Here is an 18,841-nt window from a genome sequence, read left to right as displayed (position 1 = left end):
CCCACCTCTGCTGCTCACCCCCGCCTCAAAGTACACTGCACACTGAATTCAGATTATTTATCTTTATCTCGATATGAACATAAACGCGAGTGAAGTCTAATCTGACAGGACGGAGACACGCAGCTCCTCCGGCTGTGAAGCAGCGGGAGCAAAACACACACTTCAAGTCAGATCACCACCCTTAGCTATTTTAATTACCTCTCAAACTAAACTAGTTATAAATATGTTTATTTTTACTGTCGGGTTTACTTACTGGATCAGCTGCTGCATGAGGAAGCATGAAGATTTAAACTTTAACACACATTGACCGGCGAAAAACTCTGCGCGGTTCCCTACGCCCCCACCGCGGAGAATAAACAGAAGTGCAGCCATGACAACCATTCTTCTTCGCTGCTTTTGTGGAGGAAGTTGCTGCTTTTGTGGAGGAAGTTACAGTGCCACGTACAGGTTCGGCATATGTACTGCAGCTTTTCCAGCGGTTGGATGTAAACGGAGCCGTCTCGTGGAGCTTGACACAATCCGGTGTATATTGCGTGTGGGCGGAAGGTTTTTTGCGGTTGCATTTGCGTTACTCCGATGCGTTTTGCCGTATGCGTTCCCTTGGAGCCGGGGCCTAACCAACCTTAGTGCTGTTCCAAACCAACGAGTGTGGAGCGGTGTGGAGGGGGAGTGGGCTATCAAGCCCTCAAACAGCGAGTCTGCATCGGTGCTGACTGGTGACCGGTCTCTACCTGACCGGAGTCACGCTGTGTGTGTCCGTCAGGAAACACGCTGTTTACAAGTAGTTCAAGCAAACATCCACTGATAAACTGCCATGACAACCTCATGATAACCTCATGTGTTTTTAACTTAGGATCGTACCTGTGTTTAGTCTAGAAAAAGGTAAATGTGTGCATTTTATTATAAAGTTGTGTATATTTACAGACTGTTGCAAAAACTAAGAAGCTTATAAACATCAGGTTTAAAACTAAAAGAGCTTTACAAAAAAGTAACACAATGAAAGATGTTTGGAGTTTTATTTGAGTTCTTAATTTACATTTTTTGTCTAAGAGATGCTGATTTGAAACCGTTGTTACATACAGTTACGGCATTTCCTGTTTCTGCCGGAGAGAGGGGAGTTTGTCCCAAAGCTTGCCGCTGTGTTTACTCCCTCCATCTGACAGGAGGGAGCCTCGTTGAGCTGCGAGTGTGGCTACAGACGGAGTTCACTCCGCCACGGAGGGGTAGAGTCGAGGGAGTGGTTTGGGATTGGGCCTACATTGAAAAATACTCTGAGCATGCGCAGTGTAGTTTTTACAGTCACCGTTCACTTTGACAGTGAGAGGGTGGGGCATGATCAGGTTTTGTCCCACATGGCTCAAAACGGCACTATAGACACTAATTAGAAGAACACAGACTAAAACAGCAATGTACAGACGAATCAGATGATTAACCATGATCTTAAAATATATTTTATATATTGTTTTATTTTTTTTTTTGCATCTCTTTGCATTTTTTGTAATCATGTGTAATACTTTCTGCTGACACTAGATGGGGCTGTGCCCCATCTAGTGTCAGCAGAAAGTGGCCCCTAATGACCAGTCGCCACTGCATATCACATCATAATGTATCATATCAATTGAGCAGGGTTGCGTTCGAATACTCCAAAAAAACAGCTCCTAAATTCTAACCCTATCGTCTATTCCTTGACCTCGGAGTGAAAGGTCACGGGGTTAAGGGATAGTGGATAGGAGAATTCAAAAGGATTTAGGAGAAGAGACTGCGGCACTTTAGAGAATCCGACTGCACTTTCACTATCCGACGTGTTTATGATGCGCCAGCAGAGGTCATAAATGTGCGCCTGCTGCTGTGGGGAAACTATGGAAACTACAGTTTTCTATACAGCGGACTACAACATGGATGTTTAATAAGAACGAGGGACTACTGTAAACTCATCTAGAGACTCTGCACCGTGCTCTGATGCTGTTGTGCTTTATGAACGGGGACAACAGAGAAACATATTCTTCATGACCAAAGTTGGAATTGAAATAAGAAAGGAAAGTGAAACTTATGCTCGTCACCCTCTCCCTCCGGTCCACATTAATACAAATGATCCCAATACGTATGATTGTATGAAAAGATCTTAAAATCAATACAAATGTATTTATTATAAACGTTAGTCCTTAACATCTATCACTGTGTATATCACCATTCAAACATCTTTTAAAAGTTGAACAAACCCCACACAGCTCAGTAAAGACTGTGAAATGTTGACTTTATTTGATCATTTCAGTAAAAACTAACGTTCATATTTCTCTTTTTGATTATAATACGGATGAACGTTCAAAACAAAGCACTTTGGCAACTTACCACATACGTTTTAAAATGCTTAATAAGCACCGTAACTTTCATGATATCATTTCTCGTTCATAATCGGTTGTTTCCGTGAACGGCCGACTGTTGTGTGACGGCAAATGCTGCGGCCGCAAGGCATTGTGGGGCAGCATTTTCTCCTTTCCTTTCGGTTAGGGAGGTCCAGTGGTTCCTAAGCTAAAGGAGGTTATAAAGGAAGATTGAAACCTCCTTTCCTTTTAATTTAGAGAATTGGAACGGCTCTTATCATGGCTGCCACTGAGGGACTTCCGGGTCATTTCACTCCGTTAGGAAGGTTCCTAAGCTAAATGGACTATTCGAATGCAACCCGGGTCTCCCTTGAAAAAGAGATCAATGATCTCAATGGGATACAACCTGGATAAATAAAGGTTTGAAATGAAATGAAAAAATCATATATTTCCTTATCTGAGTCAGCTGAGCCGTATCTGGCCGTGCAACACTCACAGTGTCACATACTGTATGCAGAAGTATTATTTTAAGCAACACATTAAGTTGACGAAACACTCGAGTCAAATGTAATGAAAGTCAGATCGTGTCTTAGACGGGGCAGTGATATCATAAACCTGTTAATGTACGCATTCAAACACTTTTTCTGTTACCAGCTGTATTCACCTTGCAGGTGCAGCTATGTGGCTTTGATCCTGGATAAAGTGTTTAAGTCATGGATGTTTAAAGTTTAACTTCTTCATATTTGACTAATATTAAAGTTCACTTTTCATTCAGGAAGTATGACGCTGCGCTGTCAGTACGCTTGTCCGTGTTTGAGATTGGTCGAATGCTCCAAATACCACCCCTTTCATGTGAACGCGCACCTAACTAGATAGGACACGGCTGGCTTGAGCGATCCACTTGATAACCAGCGTCGTAGTACAGTTTAGCGAGAGCGCGTATGTTTTGGATTGGGCCAACCGGCTAACTCCAACATATCCAGGTTAGGTTGAACCAGCTTCGTAGTACAGGCCTCTGGCCTCCGGTGTGGATGTAAACGATAACAATAAATCAAGACGTGGGTTTTTCTACACTTTAATTGTACACTTTTAGTTTTGAATCCCGTCAGCTGAGACAAAAGGAGGCTGACTGCTCGTCGGCACAAACACCGTGTAGAAACATGTCATCGTTACAACCAGACAGAAACAAGATAAATTAAAATTAACCGCTTTTACTTTAGAGGTGGAGGGCGTGCACTTTATAGGCCAGATATATAATACAGTGGTTATAACGTAATATATATATAAAGTACTGCGCCAGTACTGCTAATCCATGGCAGAAAAAAAACCTAAAAAAATGGACAAATAAAAATCTCATCTGGAATGGAAATGTCAACAGTAGCAAAAAAAACACATTCAAGATTTATTTAACATTTGATGATATTGAACCGAGACAAGAGAGCAATACCAATACTTCAGAGTGTGTGTGTGTGTGTGTGTGTGTGTGAGAGTGTGTGTGTGTGTGTGTGTGTGTGTGAGAGAGTGTAAGTGTGTGTGTGCAGGGGCAATGCTGAAGCAGGTAAATAAGGGAAAAACACAGGTTCCTGCATGTTTCTCTGGGGGTGGATAAGCGGAAGTGTAGGGGTCTCCTGCAGTATTTCGGGGGGTATTTGAGGGCAGTTTTTTGGGGTGTTTTGGGACCCTCTGGATCTAGAAGGTCTTCCTGTGGATGGCCCGCGCTCTGTCTTCTTCATATTCACGCTTTGAAACCCACATCTTCTTAAAGGTGTCCAACGACGCCAGGATGGAGCCTCTGAAGGGTGACAGAGAAAAGCTCATTAGCAGCGGTGGGAAGTAGTGGAGTTACTAAAAGTGTCTCAATTAAAAAAGATGTAATTAAAATGGCACAAAAATAGTGAATGAAACACTGAGTTCTCACCCGATCCATGTGGAGTACAGCCTCTCCTGAGGAGCAGAGATCTGGGGAAACAAACACACACAGCATTTAAACACAGAACAACAACAGTAAACTAGAGAATGCAATTCCTGAAGAACTTGCTAGTGGGAATGCTCTATGCTGAAAAGCTGACGCTGAACTGCTATGCTGAAATGTAATGTGTAAAGCTGGCTACACACCAACCCGATTTTGGGAGTCAGAGGCCGTCAGAGGCAGTCGGGCATTCGCGGCGCCCTACTCAGGTTGGTGTGTCCCGCACCGTCGTCTCTTTACGGCACCTTTTCACACCTCCCGATGCCTCCCGTGGTCGATTCAACATGTTGAATCGGCCGCGGGAGGTCAGAGAAAGTCGGCCCAAGCAATCACTCTGATTGGCTGTTGCCTCTTTTGAATGACGAATTCACACTACCGCTGCCTGCTCGTAAGGACAGTTATTGCCACTCGTCGACTGAAGTATTTGCGGTGTGTTCGTAGGCGGGCGGCGTAGGCGGGCGGCGTAGCCGACGCAGGCGACGAAGCTGACGTAAAAGTCGGGACGCCTTCGGTACGCGTTTTTTGGTCTCAGGTGGGTGTGTAGCGGCCTTAAGAAGAAAGTGAAGAATTTAGATTGAAATGATACATGAACACTGGGGGCTTGAATGTGTGATGAGAGAAGAAAGTAAAAAGGCTTGGAAAAGCAGCAGAATATTTCAACTGCAAACTTTTGAACTAACTTGATGGCGAATGATCTGTCGCCATGGCAACGGTATTTGATCACACCCCATAATACGCTTAAATGTGTTGATGGCTGCATCGTTACCAAACCTGTGAAGTTTTGGGCCGTTTGGAGCATTTTCACTGAAGTTATGAGAAAACTGTGTTTCATGGCGAGCATTGTGTTGCCATGGCAACGGCATTTGAAGAAATTTGAAAACTGTCCCGTAGATGTCTTCACGGCTGGACTGTTAGCACACATGTGAAGTTTGAGGACTTTTTGACCATTTTCATAGGAGTTATAGCAATATCGTGTTTTACGGCGAGGGATGCGTTGCTATGGCAACAGCTTTTGAAGAAAACTTACTAATGGCACATAGACATGTTGAAGGCTGGACCATTAACTGTCATCTGAAGCCTGGTGGTGTTTTGACCCTTTTCATATGAGTTACGACAACATCGTGTTTTGTGGCGAGGGATGCGTTTCCATGGAAACGGCATATGGTGAGATCTCAGATTTGGCGTAGAGCTGTTGAGGCATGGACCGGTGATATACAAGTGAAGATTGGGGGACGATTGGACCGTGTCCATTGGAGTTACAGCGACATCGTGTTTTATGGCGAGGGATGCGTTGCCATAGTAACACCACATTACGTAACATCAGATTTGATGTAGAACTATTCAGGGCCACAGTGTTAACCATCATGTGATGTACTGTGGCGTTCTGAGCATGTCAGTTGGAGTTATGACATCATCAAGTTCCATCACACAGGTGTTTATGTTTGAGCTAACGACGTTATGAAACACCTGTGCTTGAGCCCAGAGATCAAAGGTTTCCATGGTGATGTGCAGTAATCAGTGAGAGGAGAGCCATTGATCTGAATGAGAGATAAACCTCTTACATGTGAACGTGTTGTTGAAGAACCGTAACAGATATCGGTGAAATTTCAAAGCGTGAAGCATGTCAAGGACCTTGAGTATCTGAAGTGTGCTTTTTGTGTACTTTCGGGTCAATAATGTGGCCTTTTTGGCAGATTAACTAAAGGTGTGCGGCTGCTGTGAGGAAATATGAGGCTGAACTTACAATGGGCTTTAATGGAGACATGTTGAAAGTTTTTGTCACTTCATGCCCTCAAGAGGCATTTTGTTTAATTTTTTTTTTTTTTTAAAGCTACGAGATGTTTTCCTACGTTACTCGTGAAACAATGATGTCCCAGGAATGTAGGGTTTGGGAATTATGGCAGGTTTAAAAAAAAATATGAAGGCAAATTTCAAGCTGTCCTCCACTCTAGCGTTAACGAGCAGCTCAATACACACTAATGTTAAAATCTGAAGAAGGCCTCTTTACCAAGGTCTGAACAATGTTTAATATCTCTAAAAGTAAGAATCAGATTTAAAAGTTGTGTTACACGAATAATGTCAGAAAGATGTGTAACATTTTAAAGTTGGAATGAGGTTTCTGAGTGAAAGTATGAAGGAGCAGTTAGCAGTTGAAGTCGCATGAAGATTTTTCAAGTCTGAAGAATTTCTCCATTGACTTCCATGTTAAAAATGTGATGTATTATGGGATGTATCTCTGGAATTATGAAAGTTATGAATGAGAAAAGTAATAGCCATCGACCGAGCTGAACGTTTTCATGTTTGAACGATGTGTTTCTGCGATGTGGAATATGGGAGCAGAAGAGCGGCAAAATAACCCGGCGGAATAAGAATAAAGAATTCGTCCGCAGAAGAACGGGTCACACCATAACGTTTGATAAAAGGAGAATACAGTAGTTTAAAATGAATGAATTAAAAGTGAGGACGAGTTTTACCTTGATCTTCACGTCTTTGGGTGCCAGTTTCTTCACTTCAGTCAGTAGTCGTTCCCCGAAACCTGGAAGTAAACAGATGTTCCAGTGAGTAAATATAATCTGTAACACGAGGGGCGTCAGCGCTATATTATAAATATATGATATATTATAAAACTCAAACATTGTAATGCCTCTTATCCTTTATTGACTCTCTTTGCCGTCTCTCTTAACTCCCATGATGCAACGCTGCTTCTTAAAACACATGTTGTAGTTTCTTTTAGGGCTGTGCAATTAATCGTATTTTAATCGCAATCACGATTTCGGCCTGCCACAATTACGAAAACAACATAATCGAAAAAAACGATCAACATAGCTTTGCTAGGTTGTGACCGTGCAACATATTTGATGTAATTAATTTTGGTCTCATTTATTTGTATTTATCATATTTATATATGTTTAGTAGCTTGTGGAAGTGCGCTCCAAAATATTTGTTGATCTTGTTTATTGGTATTTATTATTTTGATATTATTTATTTAAATGTTTTATTTATTTTTGTATTGGTTTTTCAGTTTAATTATACGTTCAGGGTAATCAACAGTTAAACAGATACTGTTCAAATTATTATTTGTATTTGTTTTAAAGTTCAATAAATGGATGTTTTCAAAGTCAATGAATAATCGTATTTAATAATCGTGATATCAATTATTGACCAAAATAATCGTGATTATGATTTTTGCCATAATCGCACAGCCCTAGTTTCTTTTACAGAAGCAAAAAGCAAGCTATGACACTCAATGTTTTTGCCACTGAAGACTACAACTCCCATGATGCTACGCTGCTTCTTGTTTTCACTAAGAGACCTTTAATTCCCAAGTCGCTGAAAATCAAAAAGTTCTTTTTTTATATATATATATATATACACAGAAGACAGAAGAAAAAAGGAAGTTATGACACATTTGTATGACTGATGTTTTTACCACTGAAGACTACAACTCCCATGATGCAACACTGCACAACCACCACCACACCCAACTGCAGCTTTTAAACAATGTTTTACAGAGGAAAGAATACAAATGTAAGTTATGATGCACACATTTGAATCACTGATGCATTCATGTTATCACCGCTGAAGACTACAACTCCCATGATGCTTCACTGTGCTTTTAACGTTTTTTGTAGTTTTTTCTGTCAATTTTTCTATCGTTTTTTCAGTTTGAATCCAAAGATAAAACATCATAATCCTGTGTTTATGACCCTCCCAATATCATATTTCAATTACTTGTATATAGACTTTCCCTGTACTATATCTATCCTATTGTATTTGAATTGACACTATTTGATCTGTTTTATTGTGTTGCTGTTGGAGGAGCCGTGACCTCAGATATTCATTGACATATCTCCACTGTAGCTGCTGTGCACATGATGATAAAAGCCTTGAACCTGAGTCCTGACACACCTTTGATGAGGGTGGAGCCCCCACACAGCACGATGGTGGAGTACAGCGTGCGTCTCAGGTCCATGTCAGACTTCTGGATGGCGTACGCTAAAACCTCGTGAATCCCAGAGGACTCGTCTCCAATCAGATCGGGTCTGAAGAGAAGCTCTGGAGCTCTGAAGCGGGCTGGACCAATCTGAAGAGAGGAAGAGGAGGAGGAGGGAGAGGGGGGAGGAAACAGGTTTATTACCACAGATAAACACAGATAGAAGTATTTTAAGAAACCTATAATAACATAAAAAAAGAATAAAAATATAGCAGTATTTACATAGAAGGTGAGTGAGGAAGAGGAGGAGGAAGAAGAAGACAGAGGACAAATGATGAAGAGGAAGGAGAACAGTAAGAAGAGGAGGAAGAGTATTCCTGACTCACGTTCAGCGTGCTCCCGTCAGGAAGCACATATTGAGCCTTCTCTGTTTCTAGAGTCTCGTCTTTCTGAGGGTTCAGAGACAGATAGCAGGCTCTCTGTGGGGGGGGGGGGGAGAAGGGGAGAGGGGGGGGGGGGGGAGAAGAGGGGGGGGGGGGGGGGAGACACAAGAATCAATTCAAGTCCAGGTTCATCCAGCTTTTCTAGAGAAGCTACAAATCAGATCCAAAGAAAAACTGTTAAAAAATGTTGTTTTTAGGAGATGTTGTTGAGTATATGATATAACATTAAAGCAGGGGGGTCAAACTCAAATACACAGTGGGCCAAAATAAAAAAAATGGGTACTAGTGGAGGGCCGGACTGGTTCAATGTTTATTGCAGAACTTATTGAAATGAACTTATTGCACATATTAAACCTGGAACTAACAAAACTTAAAGTGGACCTATCATGCTATATTATAATAATACAGTGTAGGGCCATACCTATATAAGGCATATTTATACTTTTTTTTTTTCAAAATACCAAAATGATCATGCATTTTAGCCATGCCTCATTTTGCTCAATTTGACATTTTTTAGCTCTGTTTTAGCTCTGGGCTGATTCAGTGAGAACAGCACCATCTACAGGCCTGGCATATGTACTACAGCGTCTCCAGCGCTTTCGAACGGCAATGGGCGTGGCTGTCTCCTCCTGATTGGTGGAGTTGGCCCAATAGCCGTAGCGCCACCGTCCTGACGTCAGGACAGTGTTCAAATCTGGATCAGTTTTTATCAGATCCGTTGCAGCCCCTTTTTTAGAGATTTGGGTATGGAGGAAAATAGAGAGGGTTGTGTTTTCTGACACTTGGTGAGTTCCCTGGAACACCGGGGACACATATTCATGTAGAAAAGACGTACACAAGTGCATTTTGCATGATAGGTCCCCTTTAAATGATTGCCTATAAAAACAACATGAAACATTAAATAATCAGTTGCATTCATTTCTTATGGCTCTATCTGCAGCTTCATTTCTTATGATCACATTTCTCCACAGGCCAACAACAGCTTCAACAAAACTATTTCCCTCAAAGAGAAAACCAAACATGCTCTGTTGACGTGAGAGAAAAAGTGCAGAAGGAAACATCCATGTGAACTCAGTGTGCTGCTCTGTGATGCTAGTTCAGATACTTGGCATCTCATCTTGGGTGCAAGTTCATCAATGTTTGGGGTCAGGCTCTGAGCTGAGGAGACCCTCAGGATGGAGTGAAGGTGCAATATACCGGAGGGCCAGATCTAATAGTAATTAGAAATTATCCTGCGGGCCGAAATTAAATCCACCACGGGCCTTGAGTTTGACACGTGTGCATTAAACCTGTAACCGTGCATACACCATGACCTCTCACCTCCTTGACGGTGCGCACCACCTCGAACTCGGCCGAGGTGTTGAAGTTGTACCCCTCTTTGCGCAGCAGCAGGCGGAGATACCGCGACACGTCTCTGCCGGCGATGTCCACCCTCATGATGGAGTGAGGGATGGCGAATCCTTCGTAGATCGGGACCACGTGGGTCACCCCGTCGCCCGAGTCCAGAACCACCCCGGTGGTCCGGCCCGTCGCATAACTACAAGAAAAACACAAAAACACACCATCAGGAGCCGTGTTAAGGTTTTTACCACTGAAGACTACAACTCCCATGATGCTTCACTGCACAACCACCGCTGCAAACTGCTGCTTTTAACGGGTTGTTTTTTTACAGAGGAAAGAATGAAAATGTAAGTTATGATACACACGTTTGTTTTGGCTCATGCATTGATGTGCCCGCACTGTTTTTACCACTGAAGACTACAACTCCCATGATGCAACACTCACAGGCTGAGGACGGCCTGCATGGAGATGAAGAGCGCGGGAACGTTGAAGGTCTCGAAGAAAATCTCTGCTGCTTTTTCACGATTCTTACTGGGATTCAGAGGAGCCTCTGTGAGGAGGACAGGATGCTGCAGGAGGAGGAGAGGAGGAGGAGTTAACATGAGGAGGAGGAGGAGGAGAGGAAGAGGAGGAGGAGAAGAGGAAGAGGAGATGAAGAGGAGGCTCTCTCACCTCCTCACTGAAGGTCTGCAGCTGCTCCTTGGAGTAAACGTACTGCCAGATCCTCTCCATGTCGTTCCAGTCCTTCACGATGCCGTGCTCCATGGGGTATCGAACCGACAGCAGGCCGCGGTGCTCCTGAGGGACAGAGGGACGCAGAGCGACGTCAGGGAGACGCAGAGAGACGTCAGGGAGACGCAGAGAGACGTCAGGGAGACGCAGAGAGACGTCAGGGAGACGCAGAGAGACGTCAGGGAGACGCAGAGAGACGTCAGAGAGACACAGAGAGACGTCAGGGAGACACAGAGAGACGTCAGGGAGACGCAGAGAGACGTCAGGGAGACACAGAGAGACGTCAGGGAGACACAGAGAGACGTCAGGGAGACGCAGAGAGACGTCAGGGAGACACAGAGAGACGTCAGGGAGACACAGAGAGACACAGAGAGACACAGAGAGACACAGAGAGACGTCAGGGAGACACAGAGAGACACAGAGAGACGTCAGGGAGACACAGAGAGACACAGAGAGACACGTCAGGGAGACGTCAGAGAGACGTCAGGGAGACACAGAGAGACACAGAGAGACGTCAGGGAGACACAGAGAGACGTCAGGGAGACACAGAGAGACACAGAGAGACACAGAGAGACGTCAGGGAGACACAGAGAGACACAGAGAGACGTCAGGGAGACACAGAGAGACGTCAGGGAGACACAGAGAGACACAGAGAGACACAGAGAGACACAGAGAGACGTCAGGGAGACACAGAGAGACACAGAGAGACGTCAGGGAGACACAGAGAGACACAGGGAGACACAGAGAGACACAGAGAGACACAGAGAGACGTCAGGGAGACGCAGGGAGACGTCAGGGAGACACAGAGAGAGACGTCAGGGAGACACAGAGAGACGTCAGGGAGACACAGAGAGACACAGAGAGACACAGAGAGACACAGAGAGACGTCAGGGAGACACAGAGAGACACAGAGAGACACAGAGAGACGTCAGGGAGACGCAGGGAGACGTCAGGGAGACGCAGGGAGACACAGAGAGACGTCAGGGAGACGCAGAGAGACGTCAGGGAGACACAGAGAGACGTCAGGGAGACACAGAGAGACGTCAGGGAGACACAGAGAGACGTCAGGGAGACACAGAGAGACGTCAGGGAGACACAGAGAGACGTCAGGGAGACGCAGGGAGACACAGAGAGACGTCAGGGAGACGCAGAGAGACGTCAGGGAGACGCAGAGAGACGTCAGGGAGACGCAGAGAGACACAGAGAGACGCAGAGAGACGTCAGGGAGACACAGAGAGACGTCAGGGAGACACAGAGAGACGTCAGGGAGACACAGAGAGACGTCAGGGAGACGCAGAGAGACGTCAGGGAGACGCAGAGAGACGTCAGGGAGACGCAGAGAGACGTCAGGGAGACGCAGAGAGACGTCAGGGAGACGCAGAGAGACACAGAGAGACGTCAGGGAGACGCAGAGAGACACAGAGAGACGTCAGGGAGACGCAGAGAGACGTCAGGGAGACACAGAGAGACGTCAGGGAGAGAGCAGAGAGAGAGAGACGCAGAGAGAGACGTCAGGGAGACACAGAGAGACGTCAGGGAGACGCAGAGAGACGTCAGGGAGACGCAGAGAGACGTCAGGGAGACGCAGAGAGACACAGAGAGACGTCAGGGAGACGCAGAGAGACACAGAGAGACGTCAGGGAGACGCAGAGAGACACAGAGAGACGTCAGGGAGACGCAGAGAGACGTCAGGGAGACGAGAGACGTCAGAGAGACACAGAGAGACGTCAGAGAGACACAGAGAGACGTCAGGGAGACACAGAGAGACGTCAGGGAGACACAGAGAGACGTCAGGGAGACACAGAGAGACGTCAGAGAGACACAGAGAGACGTCAGGGAGACACAGGGAGACACAGAGAGACGTCAGGGAGACACAGAGAGACGTCAGGGAGACACAGAGAGACGTCAGGGAGACACAGAGAGACACAGAGAGACGCAGAGAGACGTCAGGGAGACGCAGAGAGACGTCAGGGAGACACAGAGAGACGTCAGGGAGACGCAGAGAGACGTCAGGGAGACGCAGAGAGACGTCAGGGAGACACAGAGAGACGTCAGGGAGACGTCAGAGAGACGTCAGGGAGACACAGAGAGACACAGAGAGACGCAGAGAGACGTCAGGGAGACGTCAGGGAGACACAGAGAAACGTCAGGGAGACACAGAGAGACGTCAGAGAGACACAGAGAGACGTCAGGGAGACACAGAGAGACGTCAGAGAAACACAGAGAGACGTCAGGGAGACACAGAGAGACGTCAGAGAGACACAGAGAGACGTCAGGGAGACACAGAGAGACGTCAGGGAGACACAGAGAGACGTCAGAGAGACGTCAGGGAGACACAGAGAGACACAGAGAGACGTCAGAGAGACACAGAGAGACGTCAGGGAGACACAGAGAGACGTCAGGGAGACACAGAGAGACGTCAGACAGCTCCACAGAGGAAGCTACTGAGTGAGATGTTTCCTTGGTTCCCTAGCCGTGTTTCTTTGACATAAAGCTCTGAGCTCCTGAGGAGAGAGGAACTGAGGAGAGAGGAACTGAGGAGAGAGGAACTGAGGAGAGAGGAACTGAGGAGAGAGGAACATCAGGAACTGAACTCCACAAATGAAAGCTGAAAGCATCAAGCGTCAGTTTGTTTTCAGTTCCTTTCTCAAAGAGGGAGTCTTAGTTCCCTCACGGCCGTCCACACGGTAGCGTGCGTTGCTGAACTGCATTGTGGGTCCGTCGCTTCGCGTTGCTCGCTTCGAGAGTTGAGAAAAGTTCAACTTTTGAAGCTTCCACGTCGATGGAAAGATGTATTTGTCCGATATTATAAATAACACGTCCCGGACGATCGGACGTGTGCTTTTTTCCGCACACTGCGATGTGGCCGCTGGCATAAAGTTAGCTGAAATGAACCAGCTAGATTTCACTGTTTCTCGTTTTTCTTCTTCTCACGCCTCACACTTTGAAAACCGCTGCTCTAGCCAATCAAACTGCGTGCTTGTGTGTCCGGGGCGGGAGATTCATGTGATTGGTTGTTGGTCGAGCTTCAGACACGCCCACCGGCAAGCTTCAACGCACGCTGCCGTGTGGAGGAAGCCGTGCGTCTTTTACCTAAAGCTCTGTTTTCAGAGAGAAGCAAAAAACGATCTGGTTTCTGTCTCTGGATATCTGGAAGAACACGGCTCTGATTCTCCTGAGGGACGTCTGAGGGGAGGCTGAGGGACGTCTGAGGGGAGGCTGAGGGGAGGCTGAGGGGAGGCTGAGGGACGTCTGAGGGGAGGCTGAGGGGAGGCTGAGGGACGTCTGAGGGGAGGCTGAGGGGAGGCTGAGGGGAGGCTGAGGGACGTCTGAGGGGAGGCTGAGGGGAGGCTGAGGGACGTCTGAGGGGAGGCTGAGGGGAGGCTGAGGGACGTCTGAGGGGAGGCTGAGGGGAGGCTGAGGGGAGGCTGAGGGACGTCTGAGGGGAGGCTGAGGGGAGGCTGAGGGACGTCTGAGGGGAGGCTGAGGGGAGGCTGAGGGGAACTGATCCAGATCCCAGGGGGGGAATCTATAAGAGCCTTTCTACATATATGTTATGTTAGTAACAGATTTGGACTAAATCTAAGACTTTGAGGAAACCTCTGCTCTGAAGCATGGACGCACACATCTGATATATAGACGCAAAGAAAGCTCCTCTGTTCTGGTTCTTGGTCTCTGGCCTAACCCCGAAGCTACATGTGACTTTGTGTTCATGCAAGAAGTGAATGTCAGATAGTTTGGGGGGGGGGGGGCTGATTCCTCTTTAAGTCTGAGTTACATATTTTCTGAATAAAGTCCACATTGTGCATCAGCTAGAGAGAGAGACAGAGACAGAGACAGAGAGACAGAGACAGAGACAGAGACAGAGACAGAGACAGAGAAACAGACAGACAGACAGACAGACAGACAGACAGACAGACAGACAGACAGACAGACAGACACACAGATGAGGGGTGTGTTACCTCTGCTTTGGGTCCGATGAACAGGTCTCCCTCCAGCGCTCCTGCCATGACACGCACATGCTTTGGACGCCCCACACTGCACGCACACACACACACACACACACACACACACACACACACACACACACACAGTTAAATGTCAATATAACACAGAACAAAATATAAAAAATGTCTGGCATTTTGAAGACAAAGTGATCGAGATAAATCCAACAAATCCAGCAGCTTTTTCGTAAGTTAAAATGAGTGCAACCTTAAACACCAGGAACATTGAAAACAGACAAAAATGTGTCAAATAAGTTTGAAAATACACAGATCTTTTTTAAAATGTGTTAAAGACATAAAAAAAAAAGTTCTACGTTTTTTAAAATATATTTGATAAATAAATTCCACACATCTCTGCCGTGTATCAAACCACATGATAGCGACCAATACAAAAGAAACTGAAGATTTAAGGCGGTAAAATGAGTGCAACTTAAAGACTGGTTAAATGCTGAATACATTGTGAAAATGTCGCATAGAACATTATAATAAAAACCAAAAATACGTCCAAAAAAAATGTCTTAAAAATATTTCTAAAAATCCTAAAGAAATGTAAAATATATATTTGATCAAATGTTAAGAAAGTGATTTCTTATTAAACACATGTCTGGCCTTTCTTAGACAAAGTGATGGTGATGAATGAGTGTTTCCCATACATTGATTTATTTGTGGCGGTCTAATGGATAGTGAGGTGGGCTGATGATCGGAAGGTTGCGAGTTCAAATCCCGCCTGGAACACCACTACTAGTCCACTACCACTACCACTTAGCCCTCAGTCACTCCAGGGAGAATGTCCCTGTAATTGGTCATTGGAAGTCGCTTTGGAATAAGGCGTCTGCTAAATGCCTGAATTGTAAATTATAAATTATATTTTTGGGAGAATAAACCCCACAGATCCTCAACTCCGGTGGGTTTCACTCATTAACAACGCAGCTCAGAGCAACAAGAACGTTGTCTGCTACAGTAGCCATGAACTCGCATGTATTTTCTTATTTAAGGGGGGGGGGGGGGGATGCGTGGCTAAGGAGCAGAGGGACACTCACTAGTTGGGGAAGCTGTATTATCAAAACTATAACTGGCTAAATATAGGAGGAAGTGTGCAGAAGAGTGCAACCTTAAACACCAGAAAAATATGTGAAAAATGTGTATAGAATATTTAAATTAAGTCTGAAAATATATTTAAAAAATCTGAAGAAATTACAAGAAATATATTTTAGAAAATTGATATGTTATGAAACACATTTCTGGCCTTTTTTTTTTTTTAGACAAAGTGATGGTGATACATCCAAATAAAACCATCAGATGATCAGCTAATGTTTCCTCTGTGTTTCAGGGGGACACTCACTAGTTAGGGAAGCAGTATTTGGGGATCTGGTCTCCTGCGAAGCCGGCTTTGATGACCCCCGAACCCTGAGGAGCACAACGAGGAATCATGAGAAACAAACATCACAGGGTCTGACACTCAGGGAGGTCATGAGACACAGCCTGAAGCCAGCCACACACACACACACACACACACACACACACACACACACACACACACACACACACACACACACACACACACACACACACACACACACACACACACACACACACACACACACACACACACACACACACACACACACACACACACACACACACACACACACACACACACACACACACACACACACACACACACACACCACACACACACACACACACACACACACACACACACACACACACACACACACACACACACACACACACACACACACTCACACACACACACACACACACACACACACACACACACACACACACACACACACACACACACACACACACACACACACACACACACACACACACACACACACACACACACACACACACACACACAACACACACACACACACACACACACACACTATATAAAAAGTTCATTATTTACCCGAAACACACCCAAATGAAACAGATCATGGGACCTGATTAGAAATGTGTCATAAAGTAACACTGAAAGCATTGTTAGCGTGCTTTAACACACACTATATTTAATATAAGGCGTCATACACATAAGATGGTATTAAAGCTTCAATGATAAACAGAAGAATAGTTGCCAGGTTTGTTGAAAACCTCAACATTTTGTGAGTATTTTTCATGCAAAATGGCAAAGATTGTGGTCTCAGCTTCATATAAAGGGATATGTCCGTCTTTGTCATATTTTATATCACATTAAGGTGATTTTATTTACATTTAAAGACATGTTTCACTATTCTCTGATATTTGTAGACCATAGGATCAATCAATGAATCTAGTAATCATGTAATCAGTCTGTTCATCTGTAATGAAGATAATTGGTAGTGGCAGAAATAGATAGGATTAGTCTTTTTTAATAAGTTTACCAATTACTGTCTGGAGAGAAAAAAGCTTTCAAAATAGGATAATTTGGTGTAGATTGAACCATCCAACTGGATATTTAAGTGACTGAAACCACGAGTGGAAAACAGAGAATTAATTGGAATTAATAAGTTTTTTGCTGCTTTTGTTTTGAAACATATTTAAATATTTTAGTACTTTTACTCCCTTAGTAAATTGTCATAATTGTAGTTAAACAGGTGTACTTCAAAATCATTCTCTATGCAAGGCTTGTACTTGAACATGAGTATTTGTACACTGTGATATGTGTACTTGTACTTAATACTTCTACAGCAGTAATCCAGAAACCTCAGATAGATATATAATATAACACACTCATCAGTACTTTAACTACAGCTTAATACACAATCAATACTTAATGTACACAATGCTGATAACCAGTGGTGGAAAGTAAAAAAAGTACATGTACTAATTTGAGGTACTTCATAGTATACTACTTTATACTTCTACTCTACTACATTTTGAAAGCAAACTTTGTACATTTTACAGATTGTTTCTACTAGTTACTTTATACATTCAGACTTTGATGCACACAATTAAGGAACACTTTTAAAATAGGATAATTAGGTGTAAATTGAACCATCCAACTGGATATTTAAGTGACTGAAACCATGAGTGGAAAACAGAGAATTAATTGGAATTAATACGTGTTTTGTTTTTAAAATATTGAAAGCTTTTTACTCCCTTAGTACAATACCCTAATTGTATTTAAAAACTGGTACTTAAGAATCATTCTCTATGCAGTGCTTGTACTTGAACATGAGTATTTGTACAGGGTGATATGTGTACTTGTACTTAAAGTAAATCATCTGAATACTGATTCCGGCTGGTAACAGGATGATAAAGGTTTGACAGCAGAGCTAGCATCCTGCTGTCTGTTCTTCACATAAAGAGGCAGATATTTAACCTGTAGAGCTGATTGTTGACTCTCATATCATTACTGACAGCTCGACACAGCTACTTAGGTATTTATCATTATTAATATATATGTTTATAATACAGCTAAAGCACCACAGCTAACAGTATGATCTGGTTGCTAAGCTAAGCTAACCGGTTTCTGCTGGAAGCTAGCTTCTGTTTTAACTGTTGTGATAAAGCAAGGCATGTTATTAATACTATCAGTTGAAGATATGCTAACAAGTGGAAACCAGTGAATGCATTGTTAATCACTAAAGTAATAAAGGCATTATAATGTGTTTTCATCAGCTATAACACAATAAAGCTAACAGGCCTCACATTAGGGTGTGGATGAATGACATCATAAATACTCACATTATCGATCACAACGGGCTGGTTAGCTAAGATGTCATAGGACTCCATGACGGGTTTGGTTTGGGAGATATGTTTCTATATATCCGTGTGAGTTTTCCTCCTGTTTTTAGTGTTTTATTCATGAAAAATATACCGCGCTGTCATCAACCTCCGAGCCGCTCCTATACTGCTACCGTTACACCCGCCTCCTGTGCCAACAACACAACGCTATCACGCATTGGTGACTGACGGGGAGAATGAGCCAATCATATTCATGGATACTTTGAGTGACAGGGGTTTTAACCAATCATAGCGCTTTACCGGATGGCCATGCGTTGCAGAGCTGTTTGCGTCAGGCAGGGGGAGAATCTTCGGAAAGTACAGCTTCTCTTTGTGAGAAAAACGCCCCGTTTAACTTAAAT

At 44.3% G+C, this 18,841-nt stretch overlaps 1 protein-coding gene across 1 annotated transcript; it reads right to left on the bottom strand.

Annotated features, from left to right (window-relative positions):
- Positions 1–3,382: 3,382 nt before the first annotated feature.
- On the bottom strand, positions 3,383–18,634 carry actr1 (actin related protein 1, centractin). The gene is made up of 11 exons (XM_034130766.1): positions 18,441–18,634; positions 16,087–16,151; positions 14,703–14,778; positions 10,681–10,806; positions 10,453–10,577; positions 9,988–10,204; positions 8,611–8,703; positions 8,200–8,374; positions 6,765–6,826; positions 4,240–4,280; positions 3,383–4,113 (listed from the first exon to the last, which is right to left on the bottom strand). The coding sequence occupies exons 1-11, from the start codon at positions 18,486–18,488 to the stop codon at positions 4,011–4,013; spliced, it is 1,131 nt and encodes a 376-aa protein (XP_033986657.1). The 5' UTR covers positions 18,489–18,634; the 3' UTR covers positions 3,383–4,010.
- Positions 18,635–18,841: the final 207 nt, after the last annotated feature.

The sequence above is a fragment of the Trematomus bernacchii genome, unplaced genomic scaffold (genome assembly GCF_902827165.1).
Source record: "Trematomus bernacchii unplaced genomic scaffold, fTreBer1.1, whole genome shotgun sequence".
Lineage (NCBI taxonomy): Eukaryota > Metazoa > Chordata > Actinopteri > Perciformes > Nototheniidae > Trematomus > Trematomus bernacchii.
Note: the sequence above shows the minus strand (reverse complement) of the source record. Positions and strands in the feature narration are given on the sequence as shown.

What these genes read in the sequence shown, in the direction of transcription:
- actr1 (XM_034130766.1), bottom strand. Translation starts at nt 18,488, where the DNA reads ATGGAGTCCTATGACATCTTAGCTAACCAGCCCGTTGTGATCGATAAT. An exon ending in AAATACTGCTTCCCTAACTA is followed by an intron (nt 14,779 to 16,086) that starts GTGAGTGTCCCC and finishes GTGTGCGTGCAG; the next exon opens with TGTGGGGCGTCCAAAGCATG. An exon ending in CTGTACTCCACATGGATCGG is followed by an intron (nt 4,114 to 4,239) that starts GTGAGAACTCAG and finishes GTCACCCTTCAG; the next exon opens with AGGCTCCATCCTGGCGTCGT.